General features: G+C 41.5%; 1 protein-coding gene across 3 annotated transcripts in view; it reads left to right on the top strand.

The window, feature by feature from the left end:
- The first annotated feature begins 953 nt into the window (after positions 1–953).
- The window catches only part of LOC121535157 (enhancer of polycomb homolog 1-like), a 39,966-nt gene continuing 19,994 nt past the window's right edge, over positions 954–20,925 (top strand). Inside the window, exons 1-2 of one of the 3 annotated variants that reach the window (XM_045206279.1) lie at positions 954–1,239; positions 5,627–5,715. Coding sequence is in view for 1 of the 3 variants with exons in the window: in XM_041841935.2 (XP_041697869.2) it covers positions 7,610–7,762 (153 nt within the window). In the remaining 2 variants the exon portion in view is untranslated. Of the gene's footprint in view, positions 1,240–5,626; positions 5,720–7,305; positions 7,763–20,925 lie in introns of those variants that run through there. The other 2 variants (XM_045206278.1, XM_041841935.2) reach the window with 2 other exon arrangements.

The raw sequence follows: 20,925 nt of genomic DNA, 5'->3' as shown, positions 1-20,925 counted from the left end.
TGTCATGTGTCCTTGCTTTATCTTATTGTTAGAAAGAGATACCAGTGGAATGTAGCCACGGTTACAATGGCCAAGGAATGTTTTGCTCACTGTGGCCTAGGCCTCTGATCCAGCTTTCAGCTCATCTTATGCTACCCACATGTTTTCTACAGTTTAACAGATGCATTTCACCTGTTATCTTTGCCAATTCATGCATTTTCCAACTCCGAATAAATCTCAGGATAGTGTCTCCTGATCTGAACAACAGAAATACAGCTGCCACTGATTTCAGATGACTGCACTTGCAGTCTTGCTGCTGCTGCACTGCCTAATGAGTGATGAGCATTGCAGATACTGGAGTCATATGGCATCAGCACTGCCACTGTAGCCAGGGGGGAACAAGTCCATTCCACAGGACACAGTTGGTGCTGAACATTGGTATCAGGAGTTGGAAGCTTGGCTCCAATGTAGGTTGGGAGAATGCCCAATGGTTGAAATTAGTTTTCTGTTGTGTTATTAAAATGTCTCCCTTGCAAAAGAGGTCTGACGTCAGTGGGTATTTCTTGTTCATTTGTTTTTAGTTTTGTGAATAGTTCCATCAAAGAATTAATAAATAAATAAATTTTATTTTTTTCACTGATTTATGTCGAGGTAAGTAGTGTACAGATTGACATCTCTCCCTACCCCAACCTGCAGTCAGGCAGCATGCAAAGAAGATAATCATCATTTCCGTACTGCAATTGAAAAAGACTGCGTTTCTGTGTCTGTTTCAATCTTGTATGTTAGGTGGTCTATTCCCAAGGTAATACATAGAGGGTATAGAATACCGTGTACAACAGATGGAACTTTCTCGTTTTTGAGCGTGAGCTCATCCAACCCAGTGTTCTCTACCTCATTGCTCTCTACAGGTGATTGGTGCCAGCCTCCGACCAATCAGGATGCGTCTTCTATTGCAAAGTTGTTAACCCCCAACAAGAACACTTCTCCTAGTTTTGCTAGCTAATCTTCTTGAAAATAACAATTCTAATTATCTGATCTCAATACCGTATTAGTTCGACGGCGAGAGGCTTTCCGATACGATCAAGAGAAATACGATTTTTATTTTTCTAACAAAAAGCGGAATGACGTCTCATGAGTATTTTACTGCATGGCGTTTGCAAAACGATAACGTTACACTTACGCCAGCGTCTGTCCTTGGCTTTTGGGGAATCACTCATGATCATCAGAAATGTTATCACCCATCCTGGAGTCAGTTTTATGGTAGGTTTTTCAGATATCTTTGTATAACTGATCGAAACAACTGTTGTGTGAAAATCGTCTTGTTTGCAGGATAGTTAGCTAGCTATCGTCACAATTAAATTGAATGGCTAATGTTAAGTTGGCCAACCACCGATGTCATGACTCATGTCAAGTCAATCAGCAAGCTAGGCTACTAGTAACTAGCTACGTTAACGTTACAGTCGCGAACCAGCTCCATTTTTAGCTTGGAAGCTAGCTAACGTTTTTAGTTTGGTTTGCGATTAAGCGTTATAAATTGTCGTTTGCTTTCAAATGTTGTTCTGACTTGCGAAATGCTACATGTATTTTTTATAGTCGAAAGAGTCAGAAAGAAAGCCAGCTAACGTTAAGTTACAGACCAAATTCATGACCTCAACGTGTCATACCTAAATCTGGTGTAAACTGTACAATTATTTTGTGAATTGGCTTATACATTTATAACCACTAATTGTCATGTTCTAGCTTGGTAAGGAAGGCAATATTTGATAGTTAACAGTGCCAGCCAACTACCAGTGGTCTACAAAGGAACTGCACATTCATATTTGAATTGTTGGCTAATGCCAAGTTGTTTGGAATGTAGGTAAGTAACAGAATAAATCAGTGGAGTGGCTTGATCAGATTATTACTAGCCCTGGCCCCTGGATGTCAGAGACAAAACACTAGGCTTGTCCTCAGTGGTGGAAAAAGTACCCAATTGTCATACTTGAGTAAAAGTAAAGATGCCTTTTAATAGAAAATAACTTAAGTGAAAGTCACCCAGTCAAATATGACTTGAGTAAAAGTCTAAAAGTATTGTTTTAAATATACTAAAGTATCAAAAGTAAAGGTATAAATCATTTCAAATTGCTTATATTAAGCAAACCAGACTGCACCATAAAAAAAAATGTTTAAAAAAATGAATGGATAGCCAGGCTCACACTCCAACACTCAGACGTCATTTACAAACGAAACGTGTGTTTAGTGAGTCCGCCAGATTAGAGGCAGTAGGGATGACCATGGATGTTCTATTGATAAGTGTGTGCATTATATGGAGTAAAAAGTACATTATTTTCTTTAGGAATGTAGTTAAGTAAAAGTTGTCAAATTTAGATAAAGTACAGATGGCCAAAAAACCTACTTAAGTAGTACTTTAAAGTATTTTTACTTAAGTACTTTACACCACTGCTTGTCCTAGCTTTCGAAAACCCTTCTCCGTATGTAGGGTTTTCAGCGGTTACATTCGCTATGTGAACTACAATTCCAACTCAGTGTTAACGTTTCAAAACGTCAATCGTCGCTTTCAAACCGATTTTCGAAATATGCTGATATTCTCCTTATCTTTCATATCAGCGAGAAATCATCTTTAAAAAAAAATATATATAAAATCACTTCATCATATATATATATATATATATATAAAATCACTTACAGTAGCAGTTTTACTCAGATACATAAGCTGTGTGCCTCCAGTTGATGAATTACACTTCTTCCCCAGTTACGTTTACACACAGGTGTTCGGCGCTAATTAGCACAGGTGGCCGCCTATGTCTTCCGTAAACAAGCAATGTAACATGGAGATATGGCCATGTGGGAACCTAATAAAGGTGTGTGTAGTAATTTAACTTTTTTTTAAATTCTCGCTGAGATGAAAGATACGTTACTCATGTTTCCAAACCCGTACCACAAGCGATGTGTTTTAACGTTCAGAACTTTAAACTCCCCCGACCAGAAGATACTATCGTCAATGTTAGCCTCTATAATTTTTTAAAATTGTTTATTTAACCTTTATTTAACCAGGTAAGCCAGTTGAGAACAAGTTCTCATTTACAACTGCGACCTGGCCAAGGTAAAGCAAAGCAGTGTGATAAAAACAACACAGAGTTACATATGGGGTAAAACAAAACAAAGTCAAAAATACAACAGAAAATATATATACAGTGTGTGCAACTGTAGCTAGTTATGGAGGTAAGGCAATAAATAGGCCATAGTGCAAAATAATTACAATTAGTATTAACATTGGAATGATAGATGTGCAAGAGATGATGTGCAAATAGAGATACTGGGGTGCAAATGAGCAAAATAAATAACAATATGGGGATGAGGTAGTTGGGTGGGCTAATTTCAGATGGGCTGTGTACAGGTGCAGTGATCGGTAAGGTGCTCTGACAACTGATGCTTAAAGTTAGTGAGGGAGATAAGTGTCTCCAGCTTCAGAGATTTTTGCAATTCGTTCCAGTCATTGGCAGCAGAGAACTGGATGGAAGGGCGGCCAAAGGAGGTGTTGGCTTTGGGGATGACTAGAGAGATATACCTGCTGGAGCGCATACTACGGGTGGGTGTTGCTATGGTGACCAATGAGCTAAGATAAGGCAGGGATTTGTCTAGCAGTGATTTATAGATGGCCTGGAGCCAGTGGGTTTGGCGACGAATATGTAGTGAGGATCAGCCAACAAGAGCGTACAGGTCACTGTGGTGGGTAGTATATGGGGCTTTGGTGACAAAACGGATGGCACTGTGATAGACTACATCCAATTTGCTGAGTAGAGTGTTGGAGGCTATTTTGTAAATGACATTGCCGAAGTCAAGGATCGGTAGGATAGTCAGTTTTACGAGGGCATGTTTGGCAGCATGAGTGAAGGAGGCTTTGTTGCGAAATAGGAAGCCGATTCTAGATTTAACTTTGGAGATGCTTAATGTGAGTCTGGAAGGAGAGTTTACAGTCTAACCAGACACCTAGGTATTTGTAGTTGTCCACATACTCTAGGTCAGACCCGTCGAGAGTAGTGATTCTAGTTGGGTGGGCGGGTGCCAGCAGCGTTCGATTGAAGAGCATGCATTTAGTTTTACTAGTGTTTAAGAGCAGTTGGAGGCTACGGAAGGAGTATTGTATGTCATTGAAGCTCGTTTGGAGGTTTGTGAACACAGTGTCCAATGAAGGGCCAGATGTATACAAAATGGTGTCGTCTGCGTAGAGGTGGATCTGAGAGTCACCAGCAGCAATAGCGACATCATTGATATACACAGAGAAAAGAGTCTGCCCAAGAATTGAACCCCGTGGCACCCCCATAGAGACTGCCATAGGTCCAGACAACAGGCCCTCCGATTTGACACATTGAACTCTATCTGAGAAGTAGTTGGTGAACCAGGCGAGGCAGTCATTTGAGAAACCAAGGCTATTTAGTCTGCCAATAAGAATGCGGTGGTTGACAGAGTCGAAAGCCTTGGCCAGGTCGATGAAGACGGCTGCACAGTACTGTCTATTATCGATCGCGGTTATAATATCGTTTAGGACCTTGAGCGTGGAAACCGGATTGCATAGCGGAGAAGGTACGGTGTGATTCGAAATGGTCGGTGATCTGTTTGTTAACTTGGCTTTCGAAAGGCAGGGCAGGATGGATATAGGTCTGTAACAGTTTGGATCTAGAGTGTCACCCCTTTTGAAGAGGGGGATGACCGCGGCAGCTTTCCAATCTCTGGGGATCTCAGACGTTACGAAGAGCTGGTGGCCAGGGTAGTGGTAGCCAGGTGGAAAGCATGGCCAGCCGTAGCAAAATGCTTGTTGAAATTCTCGATTATTGTAGATTTATCGTTGGTGATTGTGTTTCCTAGCCTCAGTGCAGTGGGCAGCTGGGAGGAGGTGCTCTTATTCTCCATGGACTTTACAGTGTCCCAAAACTTTTTGGAGTTAGTGCTACAGGATGCAAATTACTGTTTGCTTTCCTAACTGCTTGTGTATATTGGTTCCTAACTTTCCTGAAAAGTTGCATATCGCGGGGGCTGTTCGATGCTAATGCAGTACGCCACAGGATGTTTTTGTGCTGGTCAAGCTATATCTGTTCTTAGTTCTGTATTTTTTGAATTGGGCATGCTTATTTAAGATTGAGAGGAAAGCACTTTTAAAGAACAACAAGGCATCCTCTACTGATGGAATGAGATCGCTATCCATCCAGGATACTGATGGATACTCTGGCTGGGCCACTCCTGTGTTGTCTTGGCTGTGTGCTTAGGGTCATTGTCCTGTTTGAAGCTGAACCTTTGCCCCAGTCTGAGGCCCCTAGCGCTCTGGAGCAGGTTTTCATCAAGGGTCTTTGTACTTTGCTCCGTTCATCTTTTCCTCAATCGTGACTAGTCTCCCAGTCCCTGCTGCTGAAAAACAGTTTGCCCAGTTTGGTTCCTAGAGTAAACAGTTGTTGCAAAACATTTTGCAACAGACAATGTTTTGCAACAGAATCTGAGCAATGAATACACCCAAGCACTCCTCATCTGAGGCACGTTATGATTTCAGTTGCTCTTTGCAATTGGAAACACTATCCTAGTCCTATCAACATGATGACCCCTTTAATTACCTACACTCAAAGGAATGACAAGCTGTTTTTTTATTCCCACTCAGATCCCAATGATGCCTTCTTTTGTAATGGTTGACGCTGAGTGGAACCTACAACTCTTGGACCCTGGCTAGACCCGACGTCTGCCATTACTGTAGGTAAGCCCAGAGAATGTCCTTATAATATGGGCTTTAGTAAAGCACCAGATGCCTCTCGGCTTGGCATTCAGGAAGTATTGGGGTAAGGCACAGAGAGACTAGCATCCTGTCCAGGGGGTGTACTTGTACATTAAGCTGCCTCACACTACAGAAACAGGAGATGGGCTCCTGCCCTATGGTAGCATGGCTGATGCGTCCCACATGGTACACAGCAAAGCAGAGCTGTGACACATTTGTCTGGACAGGAGCCCGTTGATGGTGCAATATTAGCAGTGAAATTGGCTTGAGCTTTGGTTGGTTTTCTCAAACGTTAATCTTTTCTGTGAGGTTGAGAGAGACCTCTCGTTTTTTAAACCTCTCGTTGTATTAGAAGGGGGTGGGGCTTGGGTGCTGTGTGGGTGGGTGTGTGAGTGAGAGGCACAGGATAACCAATCAGTAAAGCACAGCCCCCTTCATTATCTACACATTGTTCCTACAACATCAAGAAGCCTTTAGACTGTGAAGGCGGGAAGACTTCGAGTTTGGTGTCAGCCAGACTAGCCTTATTGACCATTCTGGCTCGGACAAGGCTTACTAACTTATGGCACCGGAACCCTTTGTTTTGAGGTTCTTATCATTTCCAAATATTTGAATTACACACAAGGTTGGTGGCACTTTAATTGGGGAGGACGAGCTCGTGGTAATGGCTGGAGCAGAATGGTATCAAACACATGTTTTCCATGCGTTTGATGCCATTCCATTTGCGCCGTTGCAGCTATTATTATGAGCCCTACTCCCCTCAGCTGCCTCCACTGTTGAATTACTATGGGGGACACACAGGTCAACAGAGGACCACACAGTTCAGTTGCAGAGGGCCACAGTTCTAGGGTTGATCACACCACAAGAGGGCAACATTGTCAAACGTTGAAAATATTTTCAGAAGCTGTTCAATTCACCTTACTGGTAGTGACTAGTAATTTAGTGAGTCTAGTAAATTAGTATATTTTACATTATACTTTGGTTATTTTCAAATAACACTTGTAGTTTAAGACTCAAGGGTTTTATATTTTTGCTTAAACTTTTAAGAGCTATGCTTGGCTTTGCATCAGCAAGATACAGCAAAACGACTTCAAATATTTGGTATCATGCTAGAGCATAGTAATGCAAATGTATCATCATGTATGGTTTGTTAGTTATTATCATATTATTATTTTTTTTATTATCCATGTCTTCAAATCCCAACATATTTTATCAAATTTACTAACAGCCCCCCCTCAATGTTCAAATTACTCGTAACAAAAGTGAAGGATAAAAGGTGCATGATAATACACCAAGTCTAATGTTAGAGACAATAATTCAGAATTATTAGTCACTGATGATGAATTAGGCAATGTAGGCTATTTAGAGTGCAACCAATTAGGGACATTCAGCGAAATAATCTGTTGTAGTGTCAATGCCCCTTTTGTCATTGCATTCCAAATTTAACCTGAAACGTATAATAGTTAGCTACTTGATGTAAATCTTTTATTTGACATGTTTAGATTTGGGGGGCACGTCCCCCACCGTCGCGAACGCGCACGCGCTCGGGACCGTGTGGGAATGGCTGTTCGATGATCGGTGGGTTGGGCTGCTTTGAGCGAACCGAGCGTTAAAGAGTTTTTAATGTCCGCCATGTTGGCCATGGCGTACTGAACCACCGATAGACAGCGAAGCCTCTGAAAAAAAGACCGAAAGAGAGCGACCAAGATCCGGGCCTTCCCGGCTCCGTTCGCGACGCCCTAAATTTAGCTTCAATCAGTCGAACCGTAGATGTCAGAATAACGCACAGATTCATCCATGAAAGCACAACTCGAAACCGATGTGAATTTAAGGAGATCGGATAGATTTATGTTGCATCTCGAATTTTAAAAAATGAGTAAATTATCGTTTCGGGCACGGGCGCTGGACGCTTCCAAGCCACTACCCGTCTTCCGTTGTGAGGATTTACCCGACCTGCACGAATATGCATCTATTAACCGGGCAGTGCCGCAGATGCCGACGGGGATGGAGAAAGAAGAGGAATCGGTATGTTTTATAGTTCGAAAATCTGCAAATAAACATTTCTCCTTATTTTAATATTTTGAGAATCTCCTCTTTTTTTCTGCGCATGTTAGCACAAAATGGCCGCAAATTTTATGTTAAAAAAGACGACGAAAATGTGGTGTAGATACCGTGCTAACAATAAATGAATACATTTTACAGATCACTAAAGATGAATTATTTATATATATTATTCGATATTCTGGTTTCAGTTGGTTGTTTTCGCTGGAGATTATTTTCTAAGTACAAAGGAATCACGTGACTCCCGTGAATCCGACATTTTGTTGACAGTCTTTGGGATGGGCCTTGTCTGTCGGCGTAATGGCAAAGGACGGGTGCAAGGGGGAGCTAATGATCAGAAATTATTTATGTGCCTGTGTGAAGACGATACTGGCGGAAAAATTAAAACATTGCGTGCCTTGCATAGAGAAGGTCCGTGTTTTTAGATTAAACAAAGCTACCTAAGCGTGCACGCAAACTATGTATTGACTCACATGCTGAAGTATTAGCCAACGGATGGATGAGAGCAATCACTACTTGGTCCACTGTTTTGCTTTACTTTTAATTATCATATGATTGGCTGATTTACAATGTGTATCTTTCATGCCACCTAGGCTAATATTTGGCTTTAGCCCCAATGTTTCATGTCCAAGCAAGTGTTGGCTACGCACGTGGCCTTGTTATGCTGTGGACGTTTGTACCTGTCAAAATGACATGAAAGCCTCGGTGTTGTTTTTGTAATGAAATCAAAGTTTAGTGGTCGTGTACACAGTTTCACAGATGCTATTGCGGGTGCAGCGAAATACTTGTTACTAGCTCCTAACAGTGCAGCAGTGGCGGCTCCTGAAAAAATTCTCAGGAGGGGCAATTTTTCTGATGATTTAGGTGACCTACACACATTTAAAAAAAGATATGTCCAGCAACAACATGAAGACAGGGGCAGCATATAAGTCAATACCAGAAGCATTTATTGACTGATCTGGGGAGATGGATTCCAGTTTCTGTGACAGATTATAAATAATCTCTGATGCCTTTGTTATATTAGCTTTTGGTTGAATGTACTGTCGTAGTAAATATATAATGTTATAGCTTGGTCTGACTAAAATCTTGTGCATATCCACCCTGTCCAAAGTCTCTACTTGGTCTCAGTTCTCCAGTAAACTTGTGATTATCAACAGTACACAACGGTAACAAACAATTGGGGGAACTCACGGGGCAGATAGTAAGGTCACAGTGACACAGAAAGCAGTTCAATGTCGGGGCTCGGGGGTACAGAGTCGCTCTCTTACCAGGATCGATTTTCCCTGTGACTGTCAGATCGAGGTCCGCTCCGACCAGGGTGAAGCCGGCCGGCTCCACTTCTCTGTCCGGGACTCTGTCATCCAGCCAAGTCTCCCAGCTGTATTGGATTCCGCTGCCAGCAACGTTTTCATTATTTAGTCCGTTCGTAGCGGGTATGTACACGATCAACAAGATCAGTCCAAAACCCACCACTCGAAATCCATGGTTGGCAGAATGTTTGTAAACTAAGTGTACAAATTAAAAACATAAAATAACGCCACTAAGTGTACAAATTAAAAACATAAAATAACGCCACACTGCAGGTCGCAAAGAGACGCTGCTAGCCGCTATTTGCTTAGTTACGTTCATGGTTACGTCACGTATGACGAAAGCGTAAGTGCAAGCCCACAGACACCCATAGAGAATGTATTGAAAGCTTTGAAATTTGAAAAAAATAGATTTTACATGACAGGCTATGAGAGACTTCTGGGCGATTTTCAACCTGACTGAAATCGCCCAAAAAGCGGGCGGGGGCCATTTGAAGCACGACTTTAGCCTGATTTGACATTTAGTGGCAGTCAGATCAGATTACAACACTGATAACTACTGTTGCCGTGATATAATTGATTAGAAAAAAAATGCCTTCCTTTTCCCGTTTGGCAGTGCGTCGCCCATATCGCCCTATTGAACAGGCCGTCCCTGCAGTGCAGCAAAGATGTCAAATAAGTACACAAATAATTATCAGAAACAATAAATCATGCGTCTTGGGCCCTGTCTGTGTTTACATTTCAGTGCAACTTGTATAACCTGCTTTTTAGTTGATTTATTTATATATATATATAGTATCTATACATACCATGCTTCAGTTGAAACATGCCCCCTTATTTAATGACCGTTGGAATTAGCTGTCAACCCATTTCTAGGGGTAGCCTTCTGTTAGTTGAGGAACGCGCAAATCTGTTAAGTCGAGGCTGGAGTTGAGTTTCGATAACTGCTCAATTTGTTAGCAACAACGGTGAGTCACCACCATCAGTCGATTCATGTAAAAATGTAAATTCTATGTTTGTCCTGTACAACTGCAGTCATTTCGCGTGTGCTTCAAATTCATACTTTTAATAAAAACTAATGTCGAATTCAACCACTGACTTTTTCTTAATTTGTGGTGCTCAACTCAATTGAATCGGCCAGTGCAATTCGGGATCTCTGGGACGTCCATAGCTTAACCCTTACCTAACCTGAACTCCTACATAACCATTTAAAATGTCAATTTCAATGGGGACGTACAAAGGATCCCAGATAGCATGGATACAATTGAATCTCGCTAAAAAATGTATATTAAAAGTATGAATTTCACCACCCTGCGGAAGGACCGCAGTTGTACAGGACAAACAGGTACAGATAAGTGTTTTCAGAATTGATATTTTTGCAAGAATCGACTGATGGTAACTCAATGTTGTTGCTAGCAAATCCCGTGACCAGTTATCAAAACTCAACTCCACCTCAATATAAGAGAACATAGTTGAGCCTTCCTCAGCTAGCCTTCTGCGTGTGAAGTTATAATTAAGGTGCGATGCTCCCCCTCTCCCTGCAGACCTGTTTTCATTTAATTGCATATTTCGACTTGAATGTGTTAATTTATTTATGGCCAGGACATATCTTCATGACACTCCTCTGTTACACAATGTATCTTATTGCTCTCTGAGGCTTGGTGTCAGCCAGAGGTTCAGTGTGTTAGGCAGCCACCACAGTTGTGGTAAACTAGTGGCACGCAGTGCACAGTAGGAGTCCCAGCAAAGAGGCCCCTTTAACAAATAGTGCCCACATTGGAGGTGTCATGATACCCATAAAACCTAGCTGTCCAACAGGGAAATGGTTCTAATGGCTGCTAGGTTTTATGGATATTATGACTCATACTGTGGTACTCTTTAAGTCTCCACTCCAGTCAACTGAAATGTACTGTTGTCACGGTAACAGAATTTGGACTTCGTTACCAGGTTTAGTATCACAATACTTGATACCATCAAGATAGAATGTACCAAAATGATACAATGGTAAAAACAAAATGGCATATTAACCAGTCACAGAATGGCACTTGATGCAGACATAAACTCTGCTACAGCTCTGTTCAATTGTTGGGCATCTTTTGAGTTCAATATCATTACATTATAATTTTTTACGTACATTTTTCAGACATCCATGTATGCATTAATGAATCAATCATGCAATCAGTTTGACTTTGGCAATCACAATCTAACTACATAACGGTTATCATTTATTTGAATGATCAATCTCTATTGATAAACTGGGTAACTCAAGATGTAGCCTAGGCATAGCCACAATATAGGTGAATGCGTATTCAATAGGCGTGTGTGCATGCATTGAGTAATTGAGCTTGTTTTTGCTGATGTCATCTGTAGCCCCATGAAAACCGAGTTCCCTTATATTTTGGACTTATTTTATTGTACTGAACAACATTTGCATAGAAAAAAATGTGCGCTGTCTTTTTAACCAGTAATGACATCAAGGCAAGAGGGGAGTGGCCTGTCGGAGGCAATAGAGCTCACCAGCTTGTACTCCTAAAACCGGGAAATTAGTTAGATCTGGTTCGTTCAGCCATCCCTATGGGGAAAGAATAGGGTTTTGGAATAAACACAGAAAATAAGGTCTAAAGTTAACACAGGCTTAGATCTTATACGTTTGGTTCTATGAGATAATACCAGTCAGTTAACATGACCTTTATGAATTATGACAACTTTGTGCTTTTTTTAAATAACAAATTCACAGTGATGTTAGCTGATGAAGATTCTCATAGAAAAAAACCTATAAGATCTCCTAAGCTCATGTTTATCAAATACCTTATTTTCAGCGGTTATCTAAAAACCCCACAAAAACACAATTTCCCTCAGGGAAACGAACCCACATCCCTGCCGGCCAAACCCTCCCCTACCTTGGACGACGCTGGACCAATTGTGCGCCGCCCATGGGTCTCCCAGTCGCGGCCGGCTGCGACAGAGCCTGGACTCGAACCAGGATCTCTAGTGGCAGCTAGCACTGCGATGCACTTGTCCAACGAACCATGGCGGAGTTGGTGCCTACAAAAAGACGCCATTACTATTTCTCTCCATAGATCATCTTTGGGAGAAATGTGAGGGAGATAGACCAAATAAGTTAATGAATAAAGATTTAGGTGGCAATAAGCTTTGAAATCAGCTTATTTTGCGTTTGCATACAGTGCATTAGGAAAGTATTCAGACACCTCTACTTTTTCCACATTTTGTTACGTTACAGCCTTATTCTGAAATTGAATAAGTAGTTTTCCCCCTCATATCTACACACACTACCCCATAATGATAAAGCAAAAACTGTTTTTTAAATACATTTTCTGAAATTTCCTAAAAATAAAAAGGAAATATCACATTTTACATAAGTATTCAGACCCTTTACTCAGTACTTTGTTGAAGCACCTTTGGCAGCGATTACAGCCTCGACTTCTTGGGTATGACGCTACAAGCTTGGCACATCAGTATTTGGGGAGTTTCTCCCATTCTTCTCTGCCAATCCTCTCAAGCTCTGTCAGGTTGGATGGGGAGCGTCGCTGCACAGCTATTTTCATGTCTCTCCAGAGATGTCCGATTGGGCTCAAGTCCGTGCTCTGGCTGGGACACTCAAGGACATTCAGAGACTTGTCCCAAAGCCACTCCTACGTTGTCTTGGCTGTGTGCTTAGGGTCGTTGTCCAGTTGGACGGTGAACCTTTGCCCCAGTCTGAGGTCCTGAGCTCTCTGGAGCAGGTTTTCATCAAGGATTTCTCTGTGCTTGGCTCCGTTAATCTTTCTCTCAATGCTGACTAGTCTCCCAGTCCCTGCCACTGAAAAACATCCCCACAGCATGATGCTGCCACCATCATGCTTCACCGTAGGGATGGTGCCAGGTTTCCTACAGACGTGACGCTTGGCATTCAGGCCAAATAGTTCAATCTTGGTTTCATCAGAGCAGAGAATCTTGTTTCTCATGGACAGTGCCCTTTAGGTGCCTTTTGGCAAACTCCAAGCGGGCTGTCATGCCTTTTACTAAGAAGTGGTTTCCGTCTGGCCACTCCACTATAAAGTCCTGATTGGTGGAGTGCTGCAGAGATGGTTGACCTTCTGGAAGGTTCTCCCATCTCCACAGAGGAACTCTGGAGCTCTGTCAGAGTGACCATCGGGTTCTTGGTCACCTCTCTGACCAAGGCCCTTGCTCATTTTGGCCGTGCGGCCAGCTCTAGGAAGAGCCTTGGTGGTTCCAAACATTTTAAGAATGATGGAGGCCACTGTGTTCTTGGGGACCTTCAATGCTGCAGAAATGTTTTGGTACCCTTCCCCAGATCTGTTCCTCGACACAATCCTGTCTTGGAGCTCTACGGACAATTCCTTCGACCTCATTGCTTGGTTTTTGCTCTGACATGCACTGTCCACTGTGGGAGCTTTTATATAGACAGGTGTGTGCCTTTCCAAATCATGTCCAATCAATTGAATTTACCACAGGTTGACTCCAAATCCAGTTGTAGAAACATCTCAAGGATGATAATGGAAACAGGATGCACCTGAGCTAAGTCTCAAAGCAAAGGGTCTGAATACTTATGTAAATAAGGTATTTCTGTTTATTTTTAATAAATATGCAAACATTTCTAAAAACCTGGTTTTGCTTTGTCATGGGGTATTGTGTATAGATTTATGATGAGGGGGGGGGGAACTATTTCATCCATTTCAGAATAAGTCTAACGTAACAATGTGGAAAAAGTCAAGGGGTCTGAATACTTTCCGAATGTACTGTATTATCACAAACAATGCAAGCAAGGAAAGTTAGCCTACAAATCTAGAAGCTATCGGTACCTTCTTGCATTGTAAAGTGTTATAGCCTGTATGGACATTGCTTTGCGAACAGTAATTAAGTTTAAACATTTCTACATGCCGTGTCACATTATTCAAGTGTATTAACTTATGTGCAGTATGAGTGGGGAGCTAACATGATGCAGCCAGTGAGTAAGTGGAATAGGCACAGTGCATGCTATAATAAGGGGTTGGCTGCACTGATATATACAGGCTTGATCAGGGCAGCACATTTGACAGAAGTACCGAAAGTAACATTCTAGTACTGAACAGTTTTTCATGTATACAGTTTCGGTATACTATGCAACAATCGTGTTCAGTAAAAGAGGCATGCAACGATATGAGTGGTTTGTTTATTCATGCAGAATACTGAGCATACTGTCAGAGGAGCTGTCAGGCAAGTGACCCGCTTCTCAGTGACTGGCATGAGAAACGAGATGAGCATGGTATCCACCTTATGTCACTAAGATATTTTGAGGAATGGATGTTGTAGCTTGTATACTATGTGTATGCCTTCTAGTTGATTGCCCATTAGACTTTTTCAACCTGGCTTCTCAACTTTTTATAACACTTTTATGCACAGCAATTGGCCAGACCTTGACCATTCATGGTTACCTTTTTATTTTGTGATGTCTTTGGTTTACCATAGTGGAATTCTCTTGAGTTATGATTGGTGGGTGTAAAACAACTGCTTCTGCACGTGTGAACTGTTTGTCAGTCCAGACAGCCAGTGTTTATGTTGGGTGAACTCACAGTCACCGGGTCATTGTCTCAGACAGGGTGCAGAGGGAATTGGTGGGATCTGTTGATTTGTCTGAGTGCCAGTTTTCCTTGAACACACATGTTGGCAGTCCACCAGTTTCTCACTGCTGTGACCTCATTCACCTGGAATGTGTTGCGTAGTGATACCGATATCAGGTGTAAAATGGTTTCACCACCATGCATGCATGACTGCTTATGAACTGTTATCCTTGAACCCGTAGCCTACAATTTCTGTGGCCCTGCGGAAATCTAATTAACATAATAATAAAAATCCCCATCAAAATCTGTTTTTAAGCTAATGTTTCTTTGCATGGGCTGCGTCTCAATCTACCACATCTGCCGATATCGCCCTTCCGCATCTGCGTTGAAAGGTGGCAGAGCTAGAGGGGTGTTTGTCAGACCATTAGACATCCCGGAAATCGGTCTTCTCACAAAAACATCTGTAGCGTCCGAATGGTTTGGCCTACAAAGTAGTATGACCACTCTATTGAAAGATGAGACTCTCACGAACACGATGGCGTTTTGCTATTGGACGCCCACAAGCCTCAAGACTCCTCTAAAGGTCCTCGGTACAAGTTGAAAAAAAATATGGAAGTATATATGGAGATGGTTTAGTACCTAAAATAAGGGGATAAATACATGACGAAAAAAATCTAAATAGTTTCCTGATCTTTCTTATCTCTCAGACACTTCAGAACAAACTTCCTTTAGCTTTTTTTTTGTGACTGTTGTTCCATGTAGTGAATCTGTTATTCAATGAATTTCTATTGGCTGATAGCAGTAATGGCAAATTCAATGTCTCATCCAATATATTTTTTTAAATATTCATTTGATACCTTAAGGGGTCATAAAATACAAAATCAAATATCTAAATTATCCTTGGTGTATGACCATCTTAAAGCAATTCCATATGTTATCCAAGAACCCCCCCCTCTCTGCCTACACATGCTGCCCCAGAGCCGCCAGTACTGTTCTTCCTTCAGACAAGCATGCGTCAAAACACTTAATCTGCACAATGTCTCTCGTTCACATTCGCTTGTAAATGTCCAAACTCAACAAAAATGACATTCGGTAGCTCCTGTCTATTAAATGTATAACTTTATGAGCTGGATTGCCTGTCTTTGCAATTTCTTTATTTTTGTTTGCGCTCATTAGCATGTTTAGCTAGCAGCCCCCATGGAAGTTCGCTATTACTTGTGCTAATTTTGTTGTCATTCTGGTAATAGACGCCCAGTGGGCTTTTTTAAACATTTTTTGGCTCCCCCTTATGTACTTAGGTGGTAATACCGTATATCCCAACCCTACTTGCCATATATTTTCAAGTAGCTTTAAGTCAAAACTGTAACTGCCACTCAGGAACATTCACCGTCTTCTTGGTAAGCAACTCGTGTAGATTTGGCCTTGTGTTTTAGGTTATTGTCCTGGTGAATTAATATCCCAGTGTCTGGTGTAAAGCACACTGAACCAGGTTTTCCTCTAGGATTTTGCCTGTGCTTGGCTCCATTCAGTAAAAAAAAATGTATCCTGGAAAAACTCCCCATTCCTTAAATATAAGCATACTCATAACATGATGCAGCCACAACTATGCTTGAAAATATGGAGTGTTACTCAGTAATGTGTGGTATTGGATTTGCCCCAAACATTAACACTTTGTATTGAAATGCTTTGCCATTTCTTTTGCAGTATTTCTTAAGTGCCTTGTTGCAAACAGGATGCTTGTTTTTGAATATTTGTATTCTGTACAGGCTTCCTTTTCATTCTGTCAATTAGGTTAGTATAGTGGAGTAACTACAATGTTGATCCATCCTCAATTTTCTTTTATCTCAGCCATTAAACTCTTTAACTGTTCTAAAGTCACCATTGTCCTCATTGTGAAATCCCAGAGTGGTTAGAAAGGATGCCAGTATCTTTGTAGTTACTGGTTGTATTGATAAAACCTCCCTGGTCTTTGTGGTTGAATCTGTTTGAAATTCACTGCTGGACTCCGGGACCATACGGGTAATTGTATGTGTGGGGTGCAAAGATGAGGTAGTCATTCAAAAATCATGTTAACCACTATTATTGCACTGTGAGTCTATGCAACTTACTTGTTAAGCACATTTTTACTCCTGAACTTATTTAGGCTTGTCATAACAAAGGGGTTGAATACTTATTGATTCAAGACATTTAAGATGTTCATTTTAGTATCAATTTGTAAAAATTTCCTAAAATATAATTCCACTTTGACATTATGGGGTATTGTGTGTAGGCCAGTGAAAATCTCATTTTAGTCCATTTTAAATTTAGTCTAACACAACAATGTGGAAAAGGTCAAGGGGTTGAATACTTTCTGAAGGCACTGTAGTTATTGCGTCTTTAGATTCCCCCTCTTTAAGTTTCTAACAGAGATTTGAATCTCTGTCACATATGGAACTGCTATCAGGTGAGCTGTTTAGAATGGTGTTTTGCCGCGAATTGCATTTTGGCAAATGTTTGAAAATGTACATGAACTTTTAGAAATAATGGATGACGCAGCATCCGTTAAGCAAATTCATACTTTCTCATCTTTTGGTTAGTTCGATATTTACCGACGCGACCCAGTCGTTTGTTCTTTATGTTCTGGTGCCATGCTCAGTGGCAACGTTCTTATCCCTTCATGTTCATCACTCACCACATTAGGTCATCAGATGCTCCCAAAAAATGCCTCTGCAAAAACAAATCAATGCTAGCTGGCTGTTTCCCCCCCTCGTTGTACCTGCGTTTACAATGTATCCAAGAGATCACCAGAGATCTGTATATAGTGATGAGATGCTCATGTCGCCGCCCTTAACAATGGGGGGAGTCGTCCCAAAGGCGGGAAGGCAGGTGACAAGCTTAGGTCCAAAATAAGCCCATAGAAACGCTTTGGGCTTATTTTGGACAAGTTTTGGTGAGAGTAAACCTCTTGCTTCACTTCTTCCACAGTTTCCACACACCAAGCCCCTCCCCCTGCCACTCACACAACAAAGATGAGAGATCACTTCCTCTGACAAGTGGTTTCAACTCGCTATTTGCATTTGAGGTTTGGTCCAACAGAATGAGTCATATGGACACCGAAACACGAGACATTTTACTGTAATAGATCAGTTTACTTTTCTAACGATACCCTTTTTATGTCTGAACTGCTCAAATTGCACGCAGAGCAGACACTACTAAAATGGAAGTATCAATTAACGTTGATTCTGAAAAATGAACACTCGGTTAGTCGCACCATGTACCGCTAGCAGCATATTAGCTAAAGACTGTTATACTAGCTGTCTAGTCTGTTTTACAAATGTGCAATAAGCATAAAACACAATTTATTTAAGGAATTGGCAACTCGATCTCATTCCGAGAAATAAAGCAGGCCATTTCAACATCTGAACAAAGTGTACAGGTTAACATGCTGTTAAACATTTTGAGAAGGACAGAAGGGTTTGTTCATAACAACTAAAAAGTTCTGCCTTGTTAGCATGCAAATAGACCCAAGTTGGCTAAACTTTAAATTTAAGGATTTGTATATAGATTAGCTGGCTACTCACTAGCATGTGGGTTTGTGCTTGAGGGATCGTTTTGAGACCTGTGTTCATTTTCTATAATGCCTGCTACAAGAAGTGAATTTGCATTATGCATGGTTCTGGTAAAAATGTGTAACAAAGGGCATTTTCATAGACTTGAAAGCCAGATCAGTGATTATTGCAATAAAGCAGGTTAAACTATTTTTATAAAATAATTAAATGATTAGTGTCTAATTGGTGTGGAAGGCTTTTATTTTGCCTAGGTATAATTTCACAAGCCCTGAATTCATTAGATTATTGCTGACTGATTTTGAAATTCATTGTATCCAACCTTTAATTGTACAACACAGCTTATTTAGAGAGAACATTTAAACAGTTTTAGATTGAAATTGTGAGTCGGCCATGAATGTGAAAAGATCAAGATTTTTAGGCCATATCTCTCGCCCCTCAGACAGGTGTTGAGCCTGAGTGAGGTTAGCCCAGGGGCTGTATGTATCAAGAGTCTCAGAGTAGAATTGCCAATTTTAGGCTCAGTTTTGCATTGTAGATCACAATGACAGAAAGGGACCTGATCCTAGATCAGCACTCCTACTCTGAGACGCTTATGATATACGACCCCAGATGGTTTCCAGGAAACAATTTAGTAACAGGAGCAAAGCTAGGCTGCATAACTAGGGTGCATCCCAAATTACACCCTATTCCCTATATAGTGTACTACTTTTGACCAGGGCTCATAGAGCTCTGGTCAAATGTAGTGCACTAAATAGGGCTCCATTTGGGAGACATCCAGTCTCACAGTGGTAAAGTTACATAGAATGAGTTCTTCTCTCTAGACATGTGCTGCTATTCCGTGGCCCCGTCAGTCACTGTCCCCTGTGGCTGTCCATGTTAAGTGTGTAACGATTCACCAAACCCACAGTTCGGAATGTATTGCGATGTTCGTATTGTAGTTTGAGTACTTTCACGAGGTGCTGAAACTCCCTATTTTTCTCAACCACAGAGAATGGGCGCATATCCGTGGCTATAATCATACCTATCGTCCTTGTAATGTCTTTGGCCCAGTCCGATTCAGCTGCCAGAAGGGGACGAAGGGGGGAGACGACGTTCTTGTTTTTATGCGTTTCAGCCTTGCGCCGATGGTAGGAATACTGGAGGGGATGTCGGCTTAAATGTGTCAATGTTTGAGGCGTTTGCAGCTGCATATGCTATTCTCGTTGAGCAGTGGCAAAATACTCTCTCTGTCCATCGCCGTTGTAACCTACTGGGAAGCCAAAATGTTCCCAAACTGGAGATTTAAACTATGATGGAGAATCCTCCTGGTTTATCGACCCCACCACTCGCCATCGTACTGCGCCTCACAAAAGGACAGTTTGAAATGCGGCGATTGATTTGAATTTGAGCTAAAAATGTTTTTTTATAAGCTCATTTACTGAAAAAGCATACAATGCAGTGAAAGCATAGCCTATAGTCCTAGTGTATTTTTATTCCTTATATAACCATTTTTATGTATTAATTCGTGTTCACAGTGCAGACTGAAACAAGGTCCCCGTACTGAACGGTTCGAATACGTGTACCGCTAATGTTAAGTGGCATTTACAGGGTCTGGGACAGTAGCTGCCTGGTAGGCAGGCAGGCCAGGAGCAGCAGTAGTGGACCGCCAGAGTGGACAGACCTTGACAGTGATCGATACGCTCATTTAAAGGGCTATTTCTAGACTGTTGCAGTCTGGAGGAGGAAGAGACAGATGGTGGATGGGCCAGGCCAGGCTGGCTATTTTTGTTGTGGTAGTAGCCGCAATTCAACTAGTCTATTATCCACTAGCCCATTTCCATCGCTAGGGAAGTAGCCTATAAAAATGGTGTTTGATTACGTTTGGCAGCCTGTGTATTTTTCTGAGGCTGCAGTTCTAGGCCTATATAAAACATTTTATAGAGGAGAATAATCAGCCAGTGGTTTGTGTTTTAGCTTGCTCATGCTCTCTGGGGCTTTGATTCAGTGAAAATGTACCGAAACCTCCTGCTAGGTCATTATCAGGGCCGGGACGATACTAGTATCGCGATACTCGTTAGTATCGTGGCAAGGAAACAAAACAAAAAGCGAATCTAACTTCTTTAGGTCCTATTATTGGAAACAAACATGTCATCCAGAGTTATTTATTTAAGCTTTAACACAGAATATTTTACATACAGCAGGTTTTTAAAGGACCAAAGAGTCTGGTCTGCTTCGGGTTTTCAATTTTGCCATGAAAAAGATATTGCGATACTGGTATCGTCATGGCCCTAGTTATTATGAAAGTACACAGTCTGGAAGGGTCAAAGCCTTGGTGGTGACTGAAATGCCACCCTATATAGTGCTCTACTTTTGACCAGAGCCCTATGGCCATTTCGGTCACCGCAAAGGCTTTGAATAAATGCAATGGGAACTGAAGTTACTGAACAGTGTGTCTAGAAGCAGAATAGCCTATATAGGAGCTCGCCTTTGTAGCAGTCCAGAGTGTGAAAATAAAAATGTGAATTGGTTGTCAACAGTAATGTTCTCAGCAAGCCTGGGAGTAGGTTAACCATCTCTTGACTCCACTGCAAAGCACGTAGACCTATTATAATGCAGAACAAACTTGCAGGCAAGCGCACCATTTTCAGCCATTGGCAAGAGAGTAAGGCTGTGTCCCGATTCTCCACACTTCTCCCAAAGTGTGCAACATACTCTTCGTCATGGATTTAAAC

The sequence above is a fragment of the Coregonus clupeaformis genome, chromosome 21 (genome assembly GCF_020615455.1).
Source record: "Coregonus clupeaformis isolate EN_2021a chromosome 21, ASM2061545v1, whole genome shotgun sequence".
In the NCBI taxonomy this organism is placed as follows: domain Eukaryota; kingdom Metazoa; phylum Chordata; class Actinopteri; order Salmoniformes; family Salmonidae; genus Coregonus; species Coregonus clupeaformis.
Note: the sequence above shows the minus strand (reverse complement) of the source record. Positions and strands in the feature narration are given on the sequence as shown.